General features: G+C 42.7%; 1 protein-coding gene across 1 annotated transcript in view; it reads right to left on the reverse strand.

Annotated features, from left to right (window-relative positions):
- ASTN2 (astrotactin 2) overlaps positions 1–17492 on the reverse strand; it is a gene marked incomplete at its 3' end in the record, with an annotated part of 830851 nt that overhangs the window by 136288 nt on the left and 677071 nt on the right. Inside the window, exons 18-19 of the mRNA XM_081066707.1 lie at positions 6065–6198; positions 4452–4600 (exon numbers count right to left, since the gene is read on the reverse strand). Coding sequence (XP_080922833.1) covers positions 4452–4600; positions 6065–6198 — 283 coding nt within the window. The remainder of the gene's footprint in view (positions 1–4451; positions 4601–6064; positions 6199–17492) is intronic.

Consider the following 17492-nt stretch of genomic DNA (forward strand, 5'->3'; position numbering starts at 1 on the left):
AGGAGAAAATCCTTATAGCAGCTAAATAAAAAATGGTATGTATATATGCAGGGGAACAGTGCAAGGAATAAAAGATTTCTCATTGGAAACAAAGCAAACAAAACAGAGGAGTAATATCTTTAAATTATTTTTTAACCTGTCAATTTAGAATTCTGCACCCAGTAATAATAACTTACAGAAGTAAAATCAGAAATAATTAATCACTAACAGACCTGAAATATAAGAAATAGTAAAAGACATCCTTCAGGCAGAAGGGCAATGAAACCATATAAACATATGGATGTATGCGAAAGAATGAAGAGCACCAAAATGATAACTACATCAGCAAATATTTAAAATTATTTTTCTAATTATTTAAATATCTTTGAAAGATATTTTACTATTTAAGGAAATATTACAACAATGAATTACGGAACTTACATATATATATGAGTAAAATGTATGACAATACAGTATAAAAGTTTGGGGAAGAAATAAGAGTATACCATTATAAGGTTGCTATACTGTATATAAAGTTGTATAATAATAGCACTTGAAAGTACACCGTGATCTGTTAAGTACGCATACGTACACCCTAAAGTAACCACTAAAACAACAAAAGAGAGGTATAGCTAATACATCAACAAAGGTGATAAATGAAACCATAAAAACACACTCAATCCAAAAGAAGATAAAACAAAGAGAAGAAAGGGAACAAAGATAGATGGGAGAATAGAAAAAGAAGAACAAGATGGTAAACAAACCTTACCACAACAATATCACATTAAATATAAATGGTCTAAACACCTGCAATTTAAGGGTAACACTATCAGATTGAATTTAAAAAAAAGAAGTAAAAAAGATCCAACTATATGCAGTCTACAAGAAACACATTTTAAATATAAAGTCACAAATAATGTGAAAGTAAAATAATTGGAAATGGTAGACCATTCTAACACTAGTCAGAAGGAAGATGGAGTAATTATATTAATATCAAACAAAGTAGATTTGTTTGGAATACAGATGGTCATTTCACAGGAGTACAGACGGCCATTTCAAAATGATAAAGGGATCAATTCATCAAGAGGATATAACAATTCTAAATGTTTACGCATTTAATAACAGAGCTTCAAAATACACGAAGTAAAAACTGATAGAACTGTAAGAAGAAATAAATAATCCAAAATTATAGTCAGAGGTTTCAATACCATTCTCTCAATTATTGATACAATAAGAAGACAGATAATCAGAAAGGTTTGGAAGACTTAATATAATCAACCAATTTTATCGAATTGGCATTTATAAAACACCCCCTCCCATAAATAAAAGAATACACATTATTTTAAAGTAGACACTGAACACAGTGATAGACCATATTCTGGTCTATAAACCAGTCTCAATAAACTTAAAATGATTAAACTCATAAAAAGTATGTTTCCTGATATAGTGGAATCAAATTAAAAATCAATAACAGAATGATACTGGAAAATCCTCAAATATTCAGAAACTAAGTAACAGGTTTCTAAAGAACTCACAGGTCAAAGAAGAAAACAAAAGGAATATTAGGAAATATTTTAAACTGAATAAAAAAATGAAAATACAATTTATTAAAATCTGTGCCAGCCACAAAAGCAGTAGTTAGAGGGAATGCCTGTATTACAAGAAAAATCTCAAATCAATAACCTCAGTTACCACCTTAAAAATCCAGAAAAAAGAGGAGCAAACCAAATCCCAAGTAAGGCAAAGAAAAGAAATAGCAAAGATCAGAATAGAAATCAATGAAATACGGGGCAGTGGGTTAGCTCCTTTGGTTAGAGCGCAGTGCTCTTAACAACAAGGTTGCTGGTTTGATCCTCACATTGGCCAGTGTGAGCTGTGCCTTCCACAACTAGATTGAAACTACTTGACTTGGATCTGATGGGTCCTGGAAAAACACACTTAAAATAAATTTTAAAAGTTAAAAAAAAAATCAATGAAATCAAAAACAGATGAAACCAAAGCTGAATCTTTGGGAATATAAATAAATTACATAACCCAGATTGATCAGAAAAAGAGAGATGAGGCAAATTATCAATATCAAGAATATGAGAGTGATAGCTCTATAAATTCTGTAACAGAATGTCATGAACAACTTTTTGCCAGTAAATTTTGTACCTTATATGAAATGGACACATTCCTTGAAACCCAAAAGCTACCAAAGATCAGTCAAGAAGCAACAGATAACCCAAATAGCCCTATGTCTATTAGAGAATTAAATTAGTGGTTAAAACCATCTTATAAGAAAAACTCCAAGCCCAGATTACAGACGGCTCCCCATTTACGATGATGGTTCGATTTATGATTTTTCAACTTCACAATAGCGCCAAAGTGATATGCACAATAAGTTACAAGAGATATTCATTATTTTATTATAAAATATGCTTTGTGTTAAATGATTTTGATCAACTGGAGGCTAATGTGAGTGCCCTGAGCATGTTTAAGGTAGGCAGAGCCACGCTATGGTGTTCAGCAGGTTAGGTGGATTAAATGCATTTTCGACTTGGGCTATTTTCAACCTACGATCCATCAGAAGTCAAGGCGCATCTGTACTTCGTTGGGGAATTCCACGAAGCAACCAAGGAAGAAATACTACTAATTCTAACCAAACTCTTTCAGAAAACTGAAAAGGGGGAAGTATTTTGCAATTCATTTTGTGAGACCGGAAATATTCTGATAGCTAAACAGAAAAACAGCATTACAAGAAAAGAAAACTACAGAACATAATCCCTCATTAACAGAGGTGAAAAAAATTCTTAACACTTTAACACACCAACTCCAACAATATATAAAACAGGTAATGCATCATGACCATGTAGGCTTCACTTATTCCAGGAAGGTGAGGTTGCTTCATCCTCTGAAAAGCCATCAATGTAATTTACCATTTCAACAAACTAAGAAATATAAACCATACGATCATGTCAATGGACACACAGAAAATTCAATAAACAGTTCTAATGAAAACAAAACAAAAACCTCTCAGCAAACTGGCATTCAGTCTTTCACCGTTAATTATGATGTTACGTCAAGAATGAGCAGTGTGTTGGGAGTAAGACAGACCTGGTTTAAAGCATGGCTCAACCATGCACTGGTTGTGGGAATTTGGAAAAGTCACGTATCTCTCTAGGATTCACTTATTTGAGCATAACACAAGGTTGGTAATCACTCAGAGGGTGCTATTAGCAAAATGGCGGCATAGGCGTTTCTAGTATTCATCCCCACCCTCCATCCCCTCCAACCATCCCACCATGCCTCAGAAAAATCAGTCTGAACCACTATCTATGCCCAAAAATACCTTTGCAAGAACTAAGGTTTCTAGGTGAAGGGTGATAGCACCTGGATAAAGTGCAAAAATAGGAAAATATGCATTGAGGAGGGTAGGAAAGATAGATTCACATTGCTCCCAGAACTCCACCCCCAAACCTAGGCAGCCCAGTGCATAGAGAGAAACCCTCCTGGAGAAAGAGAGAGAAGTGAGCACCGAACTTTACTGAAGACCCCAGAGCGGCCTCACCCCAACTCCAGCCAACTCCCATGGCTATAGGTGGCTCCTACATGGTACAGACTCCTGGGAACCTCGGCCGGCTCGCTCCAATGGATGCTGGCTCTAGGGACCCCGTAGGTCTTGAAGCCCCAGTAGCTTCCATGGCACCAAGTTCCCAGTGGGCTCCCAAGAACTCAGGCCCCTGACCCACTCTTGCGCCTACCAGCTCCCACAGCACCAAGTGGCCCCTGTGGCCCAGTCTCCTAATCAGTCCCTGGAAACTCAGGCTCCTGGCTGGCCCAGTACCAGGCTGACTACCACAGATCCAAGCTTTTGACCTACCCTAGTACCAGGCTGGCCCCCATGGCTCCAACCTCAAGGCCGGTTCCCAGGGTCCCAGGCTCCCAGCCTGCCCTAAGGCCAGACCTGGCCTGGCAGACCCAACCTCCAGGATGACACAGCTTCTTGGCTGTGTCAGACATTTAAGGAGAGCTCAGAGGGTATTCCGAGTTACAACCAAATGTAGCACTCTTAAGAGCCACGTTCTCATCTTCTCCTGCATGCCTGAATCGTTTCCAAATCCCTCTTCCCCAGCGCTGAAAACAACTATCTCAGTACATCTCACTAGAAAAGGCAGTTCCTTGAATTTCTTTATCTCAGTCCCAGAGATACTATATTTATAGAAAAGGTCAAATACTCTTCTGAATGAACTAACCCTTTTATATATGACTGTCAGGATCCAACTCAGAGAATCAGAACTTCTTGCCAACTACAATTCACTGTCTTTCCCTGCTGAAAATCATACAAAAAAAGCACACAAGTGTGGGCGCCAGGGAACAATCACTAAACAGAGAAACCTCCCAATGCTTTCCCAAGTCCCCAAAGGCATTAGAAAATCCGTCCTCCGTCCCACTATCACAACCGAAGAGGAAGCCATGGGCTTCCTACTCACCTGTGTAGAGGTCCGAATCTGTGTACTCGTTCACTTTCTTGTGCTGCAGAATATAGTCAGAGACCTTGGTCCCAATAGCTGGCTGAACATCTACCCACTCCAAGGACACCACGGTACTGGAGGGCTCCACTGTTGGGGACAGTCGTAGCCTAGAGGGGGTGACAGGGAAGGTTGTTTGTCTGCCAGCCAGTAGTGGCTGCCTGCCACCACCACCCTGCCCGCGTCAAAAATAGTCTGTAAAAAATGGATCACATGGGATCCAGTAAACTAATCCATGCACACAGTATGTGCCCACAGAAAGTTGATTCGCTTTCCATTTATTTAAGCGATGTGTTCAGTAATGTCTCCTTGTCAATTCAACAGACAGTGTCTTCACACACAGTCCCTTTCAACCTCTCTGCCGTTCTCTCCAATTCCCCAATATATCAGTCGACTTTCATATCCTTAAATCAATACTCCCTCACAGAGAGCAGGAATCCTGGGGAATCATTTTATAAAGAAAAAAAAAAAAGAAGAAGAAAATAACAGAATGATTGAAGGTTAGAAATGGAAGTGTCCTCAGAGAGTGGAAAGCACAATCTCCCCCTTTGACAGATGGGGAAAGTAAGGCCCAGAAAAGCGAAATGATTTGCACAGTCACATAGAACCATGATGCCTGGTAACTTTGCTTGTCCCCAGCCCAGTTTCTTTCTGTCCTCCCACTACACCACACTATCTCTTGTAGGACTACCTGACTGGCAATGGCATTTGCCCCACCTCACACAGGGCTCTCTGGTTTCCCAGTACTGGCTCCTGTGCAGCTCGCCTATGCTCCTAACACCATTCTCCCTCTTACTCACACTCCTCCACTCAAGATGACCTTCCTTAACTTCCTCAAATGGTGTATTTCCTGTGTCAGGTCTTCCACACATGCTCTTCCTTTTCCTGAAACATGATCGTTGCTTGATAAATTCTGGCTCTAATCCAGGGTTCTTCAAACAGGCTTCCCTGACTGTTTCCCTCCCTTCTAACTAAAGCACCCCCATATTGTTCTCTCCACTAGCACTTCTTGTTTGCTTTCATGATTTTGTTCCTGAATTTTTAAAACCTTTCTCTTATTTTCCTGGTTTTTGCTTTGCCATCTGTCCCTTTCACTAAACAGTCAGCTCTCTAAGTGTACAGCCTATGCCTGTCTTCTTCACTGATGAACTCCCCAGTGTTTGACACACCGCAGGGGCTCAAACATTATTTTTGGAATTAAGGAATAAAATGAAGTTTTCTAGAAAAGGTTCTACTCTTCCTTTCTCTCAGTACCCGCAATGTCCAACCCAGGGACTGACTAAGCCATAGTCGGTGCCCAGTAAACCTTTGCTGAATGGATGAGTGAAGGAAGTAATGATGGACCAAGTGACATCATTAAAATAGCACATATTGCAATACCAGTGTCTACCCCTGAGCCAGCCTCTGTTCTGCCAAAGCTCCCTGCTTTCTCAAAGAATGAGGCAGGCCCCAGAGACCTCGGGGATCTCATGAGGTGCCCTGGAACAGAAGCAAGTCCTGGCCTTGATTGGCAGAACGAGAGTAGGACTCCATGGGAAGAGGTGGCCAAAGGAAGAGGGGCCATACATACGTACACCGGCTGTGGGAGAGGGCTGCAGTTGGGGAGCCCATTGGCATCAAAGGCGCTGAGGTCACACCTGCACCAGTCATCGATCACGTCCCCTTTCCCTGAGCACCAGTAGGAGCTCATCAGTGCACTCCTGAAGGCCTGTAATAAAGAAGGACAGAAGAAACGATGATGACAGTGGTGGAGAGATGGAAAGCGAAGATGCCAGTGGCCATGAAAGCAGCCAACCAATGCTTAAGAGCACCTCTCCTTAGCACTGCATGTAGCTTATTTCATCTTCACCACCCCACACACATAGATGTGCAGTATTTTAATTAGCATTACTATCATTTCCCATTTTCCAAATTGGAAAGCTGAGGCACATGGGAGGTAAGTAACTTGCCTGAAGTTCAAAGCTAGTAAGTGAAGGAGCTGGGAATCCAACCCAAGGCAGTCTAAATTCAGACCCTGTCTTCTTAAACAGCTCGCTGCCCTGCTTTGTATAGAAGTCTGACCATCTCACCTCCCTGCTTAGAAACCTTCTGAGGCTCCCGATGGCCCTCAGGATAAAGTCTAAACTCCTTGCTCTAGCTCCTGACCACCTTCCCAGTCTCATCTCTCCCCACTCCTCTGACTTTCCTTCGCATGCTACCATCCATCTTCCTGTGAATTCCTGCTTACGTAAAGTGTGCTCTAAATCAGAAGACATCAAATCGTGTCTGTAAAGGGCCAGACACTAATTCTTTTGGCTTTGTGGCTAGGTAGTCTCTTCTGCAATTACTTAATTCTGTCTTTGTAGCATGAAAGCCACATAAGCAATATTTTAAATAAATGGGCATAATTGTGTTCCAATAAAACTTTATTTACAAAGACAGAAGCAGGCTAAATTTGGTCTGAGTGTCATAGTTTACTGACCCTTGTTCTAAAGGACGATCAGTGTTCCATTGCAATGTGCTTCACAGCCTTTTTCATTTTTAGCATTATTTTCTCTCAGCTGGAATACCCTCCCTCACCCTGCACCCCATTGCGTGCACACACGCACACGCACACCCACACACATTTCCCTTGTTCTCCAATTCATTCTCTTGAATTGGTCTCAAATGAAACATTCCTTTCTCTGTGAACCCTAACTTGACATTTTTCAGCCCTGGGACCATGCTCCTCTTCTGGACATCATAACACACTAGACCACACCTGGTATTATATTCTTTTACCTGTCTCACCTAACACATTCTGATCCCACCAAAGGCACAAGCCACGCCTTATTCAAATTAGTGTTCTCATGGGAATGAACACAGTTATTCAGTCAACATCCATTGAAAAAGTGAACGGACATTGAAACACTGATCAGCAGGCTCAGGCTCAGTTGTGCTTCATGCGTTAGCCACTCCATTCACAGTGGCGTTTCAAGGCACTGGGGAGTCAGAATGTTTGGCAGCTCTTTACAAAACTCAGGGCTTCCAGAGAATGTTGTTCTCTTACACCTCTGACAGGTAACAGTCTCTGTGTGCTTTCTTTCTTTTTCTTTTTCCTTTTTTTGTTTTAACTTTCTCTGCACTTTTTAAAGAAAAGCTTCACCCTTCCTCTAACCAAGGACATCTGATCACCCAGATGCCACTCTTTCTATCTCACATTGTTCCAAAGCCTCCAATACAGCATGTTCGTATACAGTGGGTCTGGGGTCTGCCTCCTGAGCCTCCCAGGACACAGATGGAGAAGGAGAAGGTGTGTACGGAAATGCTATGATGTAAGCCTCCATCATATTTCTCCCAGGGCCTCAGATGAGGAGGCTACAATTATTCCTGCCATCTGTTCTCAGCCATATCCTGTCCTAGGGTATGAACAAATGATCTAATGGCTCCTGAATCAAGAGTAGCGACCCAAACATAACAAAGAATTATGATAAAAGCTAATGTTCATGAAGCACCTAATTACACAGCATAACGTGCTTTAAGAGCATTAAAAAATGTAATCCTCACAACAGTCCTGAGATAGAGATATTGTGATCCTCATTTACAGGTAAGAGAACTAGGAATCAGAGCAGTGGAGCAATTTCCCCAAGGTCACACAGCAAGCACATGGCGGAACCAGAATCCCAACGCGGACCTCTGCGACTCCCAGATTCTGATCTTTTCTGTTTCACCATGCAGAGGAGAGGATTAACCCCAGGTAGGGAATGCCAGATGTAGTAAATAAAAATAGGATGCCCAGCTAATTTGAATTTCGCATAAACAACACCACTTTTAGTTTAGTGTAAATATATCCCACTCAATGTTTGCATATAAAGTATGCGAGCCAGGGTCTGGCACATAGTAATGGCACTATTCCTGCTACAAGTCAGAACCTGTGCTGGGAACAAATGCTTGTTCTTCTAGCAGCATCAGAGGGGGCGCTCTCATGAGGACAGAAACCAGATGGGATGGCATGAAGTCATGCTGACGGAGAGACCTTTTTCTCTCTCCATTTGCAGGTTCCCTCTTCCTGAAATTAATGTGCACAATTGCTCATGGCTCCAGATTCTGTAACACCCCCAGCCAGCACTAAAGTCTTAATTACTATAATGGTGAAATCCAAGGCCATGGGTGAAAGTGACACAGATGGCGAGAGATTGCCTTGGACTCCAGTACAGGAGGACAGAGGACATCATGTTTGGTTTGTGTATGTGTTTTTGTTTTTGCGTGCCAGTGTGTGTGGGTGCGTGTGTGTTCACACGCACGCACGCGTGTGTCTTGTAATCAATAGTTACTTGAGCTTGTGGAAAACAAAACAGAAAAATCTTTCAGGACTTTGTGAGTTTCACCATCCAACCAGCTCTTGGGAAGAAATCCTGTCTGTGAGTCTCCACATCCCCTGGCTCTTTCCCAAATCCCAAGGAAATGAATGGGGACTGGTACACTGGCCAGGCAAATCCTGCAGTGAGTACAAACACACTCTGATAGAAGGCCAATATCAAAAACTGAACCCTAGCAAGGCAGCAGAGGCCCGCGCTTGTCAGTATAGGATTACTCTTTCCTTACGTCTTAGGTCCTTGCAACACTCCATCCAAATCCAATCGGATCTCAGGGAAGGAGAACCACAGAATATGCCGGCTTCAAGAGACTCTATAAATCATCTAATTGGATTCATTTTTACAGATGCAGATACAGTGGCTCAGAAAGACTATTTGACTGGTCCAAGGTGACAAAGCAACTTTGTGAGGAAATGACTCTATTCCTCCCTTTAATCTTCAAAATTATCCTTTGAGATGGGTGTCTGATACCCATTCATAGATGAGCACGGAGAAGTGGGAATCCGAACTGAAGTCCATCTGAATCCTGGCACCTCTGACTTTCCCAGGTCACACAGGAACAATAAATGCCAAGATTTCATCCAAAACATCCTTTTCAGCTGCTCTGCTTGAATCATGTGCTATGTGTTGTTTGTGTGTGTGTCTGTGTGTGTTCTCAGAGGGAAATGAAACTTTACACTGGAAGCATTGTTGGCTCCTGGCTTTTAAGTAAGTGAAGGGACTTAAGAAACAAATCCTGTACTTAATACAAGGCTAAGGGCTACATTTGCATGGCCATTGGTTTTCATAACAAAGGTTTGCATTTCCACTACTTGTAAATGCTTCCAACTTCTGGCTAATTAGCTAGCAAACCAGACTGGGCAGGAGGAGAAAACAGCCACAAAAATGTGAAGCAATCAACTAGAATTTATTTTTTACTCTATTGTTCCTTTCATATTTGACCTTGCATAAGTTATTCCTCTCTGTAAGTCTCAATTTCTCCATCTGCAAAATAAGGACACAGAAGATATATTTTTGAAGGTTTAATTAAGTTCAATAAACATTCACTCCAAACCATGTGTTGTCTAGATGCTAAGACAGGAGACGGACAAGACCCAGTCGCTAACTTCAAAGGACTCATCCTTTCATGGTGAAGACAAACACGACTACAATTCATATGGTTCAAGTGCTATGAAGTAATACACACAGAAGGCTGTAGGGATACAAAGGACTAAACATTTTGACAACATCTTAGGAATCTTAAACTTTGAATAAACATTCAGTATTTGATTAAGATCCTCGGGGCCATCTATATAGACTATCACTAAGCCCATGAATTAAACCCCATATTCTATACTTACAATAACTGCATCTTTTACACTAAAAATTTCACTCAGGGGCTGACACGTGATCTGCTGTTTTTGACACTGAGATGGATCTGGTGCGTATGACCAAAATGATGGCCTGAAGTCCTCATTCAAAGCTCAATGGATTTTGTTATCCCCACAGGTATTAATAAGATTGGTCTTGCGGATGGCCAGCCCACAGCAATTGAGGAGGGGAAGACAAAATAATTATTACCTTTTTACCCCCTGGCTCCCTTTCAGCACCTAATACAATCCCTAGCAGGTAACATAAAACAGTCAATATTTGTTGAATTGAATTAAAAGTTCACATGGAATGCCGAATGGAACAAACCAATAAAGAAATGGTAAGAAAAAAGAAACTGTGTGTGTGTGTGTGTGTGTGTGTGCGCGCGCGCATGTGTGTGCGTGTGTGTGACCCTCTTCCCCAACATTACGTGTATCTCTCATGTCATTAAACAGTAACCCATCAATTTGGTTCCTCCAGCTAAACAACTGAGGGTCAACCTGGGCTCCTCCTTTTAACTCGTAACATGTCTAAAAACAAGCTTCTCTGTTTTGGTCCCACTGCTGTCGCCCGTGTGTAGGTTAGTCATGTCCCTTCTCTAGGCAGTTGTCACTCGCCGAAGGCCTCTGGACTGGCTTCCAGCTCAATGCCACCTTTTCCAGAATATCCTCCTCCAGCTTTCTAAAATATCACTGCTTATTCCACCCACTTGCTCAGATCCTTTCAAAAGTCCCACCACGTTCTGGTTAACACCTCTGATTCTTAACTTGACTTTCAAAGTTCTTTGTTGCTTAGCCCGTGGCTCAGTCTCCTGTCTTCTACCCATTGTCCCCACCCTAAGATCCAGGACATACCATCTTCCTACAGTAGTGCATTGTTTCCTACCAAACCTTTCCCCATTCTCTGCCTTTGGTCTAAAATGCCTGTTCCCCACTTATGTCTCTTTGCTGAACTCCAGGAAGCTTTTTGTCCACCAAGACCCGGCCACTTTTTGGAGATGTCTCTCCTTCCTCATTCCATTTTTACACCTTTCATATTTCCTTGCAATTTTTTGTTGATGTCTCTTTCTTATCATACTGTGAACGCCTCCAGACCAAAGTAATATATGGATTCATATGTGTGTCCCCAGCTCAAGGAAAAAGAGGTGATATAGAGTAGGGTCCCCAAAATATGTGTTAAATTCCATAGATATGTAATAGGATGTGCCACCAGGGGTCACACTTGTATACTTGCTATTGTGTTTCTCTTCCAGCAAAACTGATGACAGAAGTGCAATTGGCCACCATAAAAAGACGAAATTCCCTTGAAGCCACTGAAATGGGGTTTGGGATGGGGGATGCGTGTAGACTGCTTTATGAAGACATTTGAGATCGCTGGTCAGGGGACAGTGATAGGTTGACAGTGTTGAACCTAGGAAGTGCTTGAAGGTCTCAAATAAGAAGCTTCCAAGGTTCTAGAGAGAGATGGGAGGAAGGGACAGTGGTTGACAGCTTTGTAGGGAGACTAATTCCTGAGCCCATGCTGACCACGTGTTTGATTGGTCAGAAGGGACCAGGGTTGGTGAGCATGAGAACTGATAGCAGTGCTTGCGCAAAAGCAGAAATAGTGGTTTCTAGTCCAGCCTAGACCTGTGGGAGAGAACCTACCTGGGCCATCTACCATTCAGGCATCAGCACACCCCACACGAGTGGCTGCAGGACATGCCAGCTACCAGGAGCTAGAGACCAGCGGCTGGAGCCCCCATCCTTTGGGAGTGAAATAAGAAATGCCCATGTACCCTGATAGTGAGGAGATTAACTGCCCATCTTGTTACAAATCAATGCCTGCATAATTGCGCAGCGTATGTAAGAACGCATGTGGAGATAGAAGTAGGTAATGTTAATTGACTTAAGTTTTCTGATTCCCAGAGCAGAAAGGCAGGTGCAGTGTCTTTAAAACATAACGCTAAATATCTTTGACATTTCCCTCATCGTGAGGTGGGATCTAGGCTCCCTCCCCTTGAGTCTGGGCTCTGTGATGGCTTGACCAAAAGAAGTGCTATCACTTCAATTTCTGGGTCCAGGCCTTAAGACACTGGCAGCTCCCACATGTCTGTTGGGATGCTTGCTCTTCAAAACCAAGCACCATGCTGTGAGGAAGTCCAGGACACATTGAGAGGCCACATGTAGATATTCCAGCCAACAGACCCAGCTGAGGTCCCAGCCAACAGCTGGGTCATCTGCCAGACATGTGAGCGGGGAAGCCTTTGAGATGGCTCCAGCCATAGCTACCGGCTGACGGCAACCACATGAGAGAGCTGAGAAAGAACCGCCCAGTGCAGTCTAGTCACTCCCCAGGATGATTAGAGAGAATAATAAAATAATTGCTGTTGTTTTAATGGATTTGGGATTTGGGGGATTACATAGCAATAAATAACTGGAACAGCAGGTAATTAACCTCTGAACAATCCTGAAAGATTGCTTGGAGGACGTAGCAACTGAGGAGCAGCTGAGCAAAGGGAAGTCAAAATCTCAAGCTCATGCACATCCCAGGAGCTGGAGGGCTCCGAAGTACATACACATATAATTATCACAGGCCCCTGGCATTTCAGATCTACAAGAGTTCTGAAAGATGATACTGCCCCCCACCCCCCGCAAGTTCACAGACTAAAAGGCCTAAAGAGGGAAAGGGGCTTGCCCAAGTTTACACCATAAGAATCAGGCAGAAAATAAACCGAGAATTTGATATCAGCTGACATTCACTGCATAGGGCACCTACTTTTGAACCTGGGTTCAAGCCCCTAATCTGTTCTACTGTTGGACAGGAAACACACATAATAACATTAACTGAGAGTGTGCTCGGTACACGTTATCTCATTCAAGCCTGCCAATAGCCTTATGGGGAAGATTCTGCTGATACCATCACCATTTTACAGATGTGGAAACTGAGGTTCGGAGGCTGAAAATAGCCCATTCAAAGTCGCCCAGCTAAAAAGTGGGAGAACAAAGACTCAATACGTTCAGGTCCTTAGGCCTGAAGCCCATTGTCTCAGCCACTCCCATCACGAGCAATATTCTCACTAGCTAGAGGGTATTAGTAACAGCGCTTACCATTTGTTGAGTGCTTCCTACAAGCCAGGCACTGTTCTAAATGCTTTATGTGTATTACTCCTCACAACAACCCAGACTACTTTAGATATATTAACTCATTTAATTTTCCCAGCAACCTGGGAGGTAGGCATGGTTATTATGTCCATTTTACATTTATGCCCAAGGTCATAGAGCTAGTAAGTGGCATAGCCAGGATTTGAACCCAGGCTCTAGATTTGATCTGGTTCTAGAGCTTGTAATCTGAAACATAAAACTTCCGAATAAACACTCTGGTAGAAACAATACATTTTAAAAATGTTATTTACACTCCCAATTCCCTCTACCTTTAACTTCTATTGAGATTTTTCACTATATCACTGGGAATGCACCAATGAAAATACCATCAGCAATTGCCATTTTGGAAGGTCTAATGTAAGCAATTTCATATGGTTCAATGTGACAGGAGCCACAGGAGTGAGTAAAATCCCACAAGAAGAGGACATACAGCATGCAAAGAGCAGAGTAACTAAGACAGAAGAATCCCAGGGAAGGCTAACGTTTTCTGACTAGCCTGCAGTGTGACCTCAGTAAGTCCCTTACTCTCTCTGGGCCTCATTGTCTCCAGTGATTTCTTCAACTTGGACAGGTCGTTCAGAGCCTTCCTGGTTCTGACCATTTTCTGATGTGTCCTGGATTTCACTTTTTCTGAAAGCTGCCCACAATTCCCCCATTCCCTTTCAAACTTCCCATCCTCGATACACGGCCTGGAACCCTGGAAAACTTCCTGACCGGCAAAACTGTTGAGACAGTAAAATGATCAGCATTTGGCAGGGGTTGGGGAAGGAAGGGACATACAGGGGGGAGCCTGGAGGATTTTCAGGCAGTTAAACCATTGTATATGATACCGTCATGTCTTAGACATTTGCCAACACTCACAGAACGCACACCAAGCCTGAACCCTTGTGAATACTGTGGACTCTGGGTGACGACGGTGTGTCAGTGGACGTTCATTGATTACAGCAGACTCTGGGTGGGATGTTGACAGTGGAGGAGACCCAGTGTGTGTGTCAGGTAGGAGAACAAGGAGTACAGGGGAACTCTGTACTTGATGCTCTCTTTTTTTTTTAATAAATGGCGTTGACCACTTTGATCTATCCTTTTTTGGAAAATCAACGGAGGTCAAGAGACAGTGGACACTGATGGCTTCTAACTCAGGGCGCAGACCTTCTCTCTCTTTCTTCCTTCCCTCCCTCCCTCCTAGCCTCCCACCCTCCCTGTCGTTCTTTCTTCCTTTATTTCACATTGTAAGGTATAAAAAAGTCAAAACACTATACTGTACATGTGAAACTAATATACTGTCATATGCCAAATATACTTTAATGAAAACTTGACAAATAAACTCAATTTTGCTGGGAACCTAAAACTGCTCTAAAAAATAAAGCCCTATTTACAAACCTCCTGCCAACTGACACCCTCTCCATAGAGGAGGTCACACAGCCTCAAAGCATGCCATTGATGGTTTTTGCAGAAAGGGAGCAGTGGGATGAAGAGAAGTGACACCTATTAGCATTTCCTTATTCTAGGCCTGGTGCTAAGGTATCTGTCTATTCGCTCCTGGAAGCCTCTCAGCCACCTGTGTAGCAGGAGTTTTTATTGATGAGGCAGTACTCCTCATAGATGAGCAAGTATAAGGTCAGAGAAGAGAAGACAGCGGTCCCGGGTTCCCCAGGTAGCACGCATTGGAGCAAGCAGAGTACCTCCAAACCTAAGCTTTGCCCCCGACCGCCCTTTCCCCTCTCACTTGCATTTTCACTCTGAGTCAGACCCCGCTCCCCTCCCCAAACACTGAAGGGATACTAACTGGCAAGGACCCATTTCCTATGTGAGAAATCGTGCAGCTTAATCTATAGCTCCATAAATCACATAAACGACACCTAATTTCCCCTGTCAGGATGAACTTGGCTTTTCAAGCCATTCTCCCCTGAATGATGAGCGCCTGACAGAATAGCTTGTTAATCTGCATGACAAGGAGAAGACATTTAGAGCCAGCCAAACCCCCCCTCTTGCCACGCTTACCTCTGCTAATGAAAATATATTAGAGAAATAAATATACAACCCACTAGACACTCCGGCACAGCCCTCTGTCACCTGTCTGTTTCATAAGATGTACAGACACAAGACGATAGGGTTATATCATCCTCAGGCAAGGAGCTATTTTTCTTGTCAGTTCATCCCTGATTTCAGCTCCCATCCGTCTCACGTAGAGGATGAAGTGCTGGGTTTTATTGCATTAAAAATAACAGTAAGCATTTTCGAGCAGATCTATACGCCAGACATAGCACTCGATGTTTGCCATGAAGAGATTCATTTCATTTGCAGAGCAGCACCAATAAATGGATCCTTCTGACACCTCTATTATACTTGTAGAGAGGATGAGACTTGGCCCCAGGGAGCTTGGGTTCCTGTTCTGTCACATAGCCAGTCTTTGGCAGAGCAAACATCAAACTCAAGTTCTTCGAATCCCAAAGCCTAAATGCTTCACCACTAGGAGATCATTCAATCCTCATAAGAAGCCTGCCTATTAGGTTGCCTCCATGCAGTCTTTGAAAAAGTTAAAATATTAAAAAGTCTGGGGCTCATGTGATCAGGTGATTTGCACTATATCACGAATCTAGGATGATTCAGAAGGAGGATCCAAACACACGACTGATTTCAGACACTGGCTCCTCTTCTCTGCCCGGGTCATTTTCCCCAAATCCTAGGTAGGAGTTGAGGCGCGTGACATATTCTCAGGAGGAGACAGGGTAACCGGTCGACCTCGTTCTGGTCACTCCCAAACCCTTCTGGTCCAGAACAACCCTCCAAAGTGTGTTTTCCTGGACAGGAGTTCAACAGGACATTTATGGATTGTGAGTTCAGAAACAAAAACAAAAACAAAAAAACTGGGGGTCGAATGGGGGAGGTTGCCTCTGTGGTCAAATAAATGTGGAAAAGACTTGATCAAACAAAACCAAATACCGTATTTTGCTGTGAATAATGCACACGTTTTTGCCTAAATTTGTGAGGAAAAAATCAGGATGCATATTATACATGGGCATATTATACATCTTACATATCTATATAAATGCTTTTAATTCTTTCATTAATGCTTTTAATGCTTGTTACAAGTGTACCTCTAGAAATCAATAACAATATTCATATGCAAAATAATACCCTGGCGTATGATACTCGGTTTTGTCGAACTTATGAAGAACTTGCCACGATGAAAAGTTCTTGGGCTTCTTGTTAGCCCCAATAAACTTTAATTAAAGTTCATTTAATTAAATGCGTAAATATCATAAATTTGTTACCGGTACATAAAATTTCTTGTACCTTGTATCTGTTCTTGTGTTTTGTGATTATTTGTTACATAAAATTTCTTGTACCATAATATTTAAAAAAATAAATGCTAAAATTCCTTTATAATACAAAACCAAGTACCTAAATGTAACCAGATAAAAACTTGAATTAAAAAATTAAAAGAAAGCTTTTTCCCCCTGAAAGTTTGGGCCAAAAAGATGGGTGTGCATTATACACAGGACTACATTATACAGGGTTAAATATGGTAGATTGTTCTACCTATAACTTCCAGAGCCATTCATATGCTGGGAAGCCCTGAGAAGGTAATACATAAATGCAGCATTTCCCAAATATGCTTGTCCATGAATACCACCCCCCCACACACACACGGTATCTGGGGATCTCGCACTCTGCAGAGTCTTCTCCAGGTTGGGCTAATCTAGATTCTAGACTGGACACAAAGCCCTTGGCCAGCCCAGAGCTACTCAGGACACAGAACCCATCCCCGCTGTGTCAGTAACCATATGCTACTGGCCATGCCAGCCTTCCTATCTGGGACTTGGTTATCTCGTCTATAAAACAAGGGTGTTGAGTGCTCTTATTTCTGAGGCTCTGACCTTCGGGCAATGTCATGAGTGCAAGAACTAAGAGGAGCTCATACTGATCTGCCCCAACTTCTGCTGAATCCCCAGGCATCCACCTCAGGTGCCTGTTCTGGCTTCCAGACCAGATCCTGGGCGGCCCTGACGACCTGAGCCTACCATGATTGGCCTATCTGTCCGCAGACTTCTGCCACTTCTCACTCCATGGCTACGAGTCATTCGATGCCTTTGTGCTGATGTCAGGCCCCCTCAAATCTCTGGCCTCTGCTTCTCCCTCTAGCAGCAACCCTCACCAACACCCGTTTTATA

Source organism: Rhinolophus hipposideros (genome assembly GCF_964194185.1).
Source record: "Rhinolophus hipposideros genome assembly, chromosome: 11".
In the NCBI taxonomy this organism is placed as follows: Eukaryota; Metazoa; Chordata; class Mammalia; order Chiroptera; family Rhinolophidae; genus Rhinolophus; species Rhinolophus hipposideros.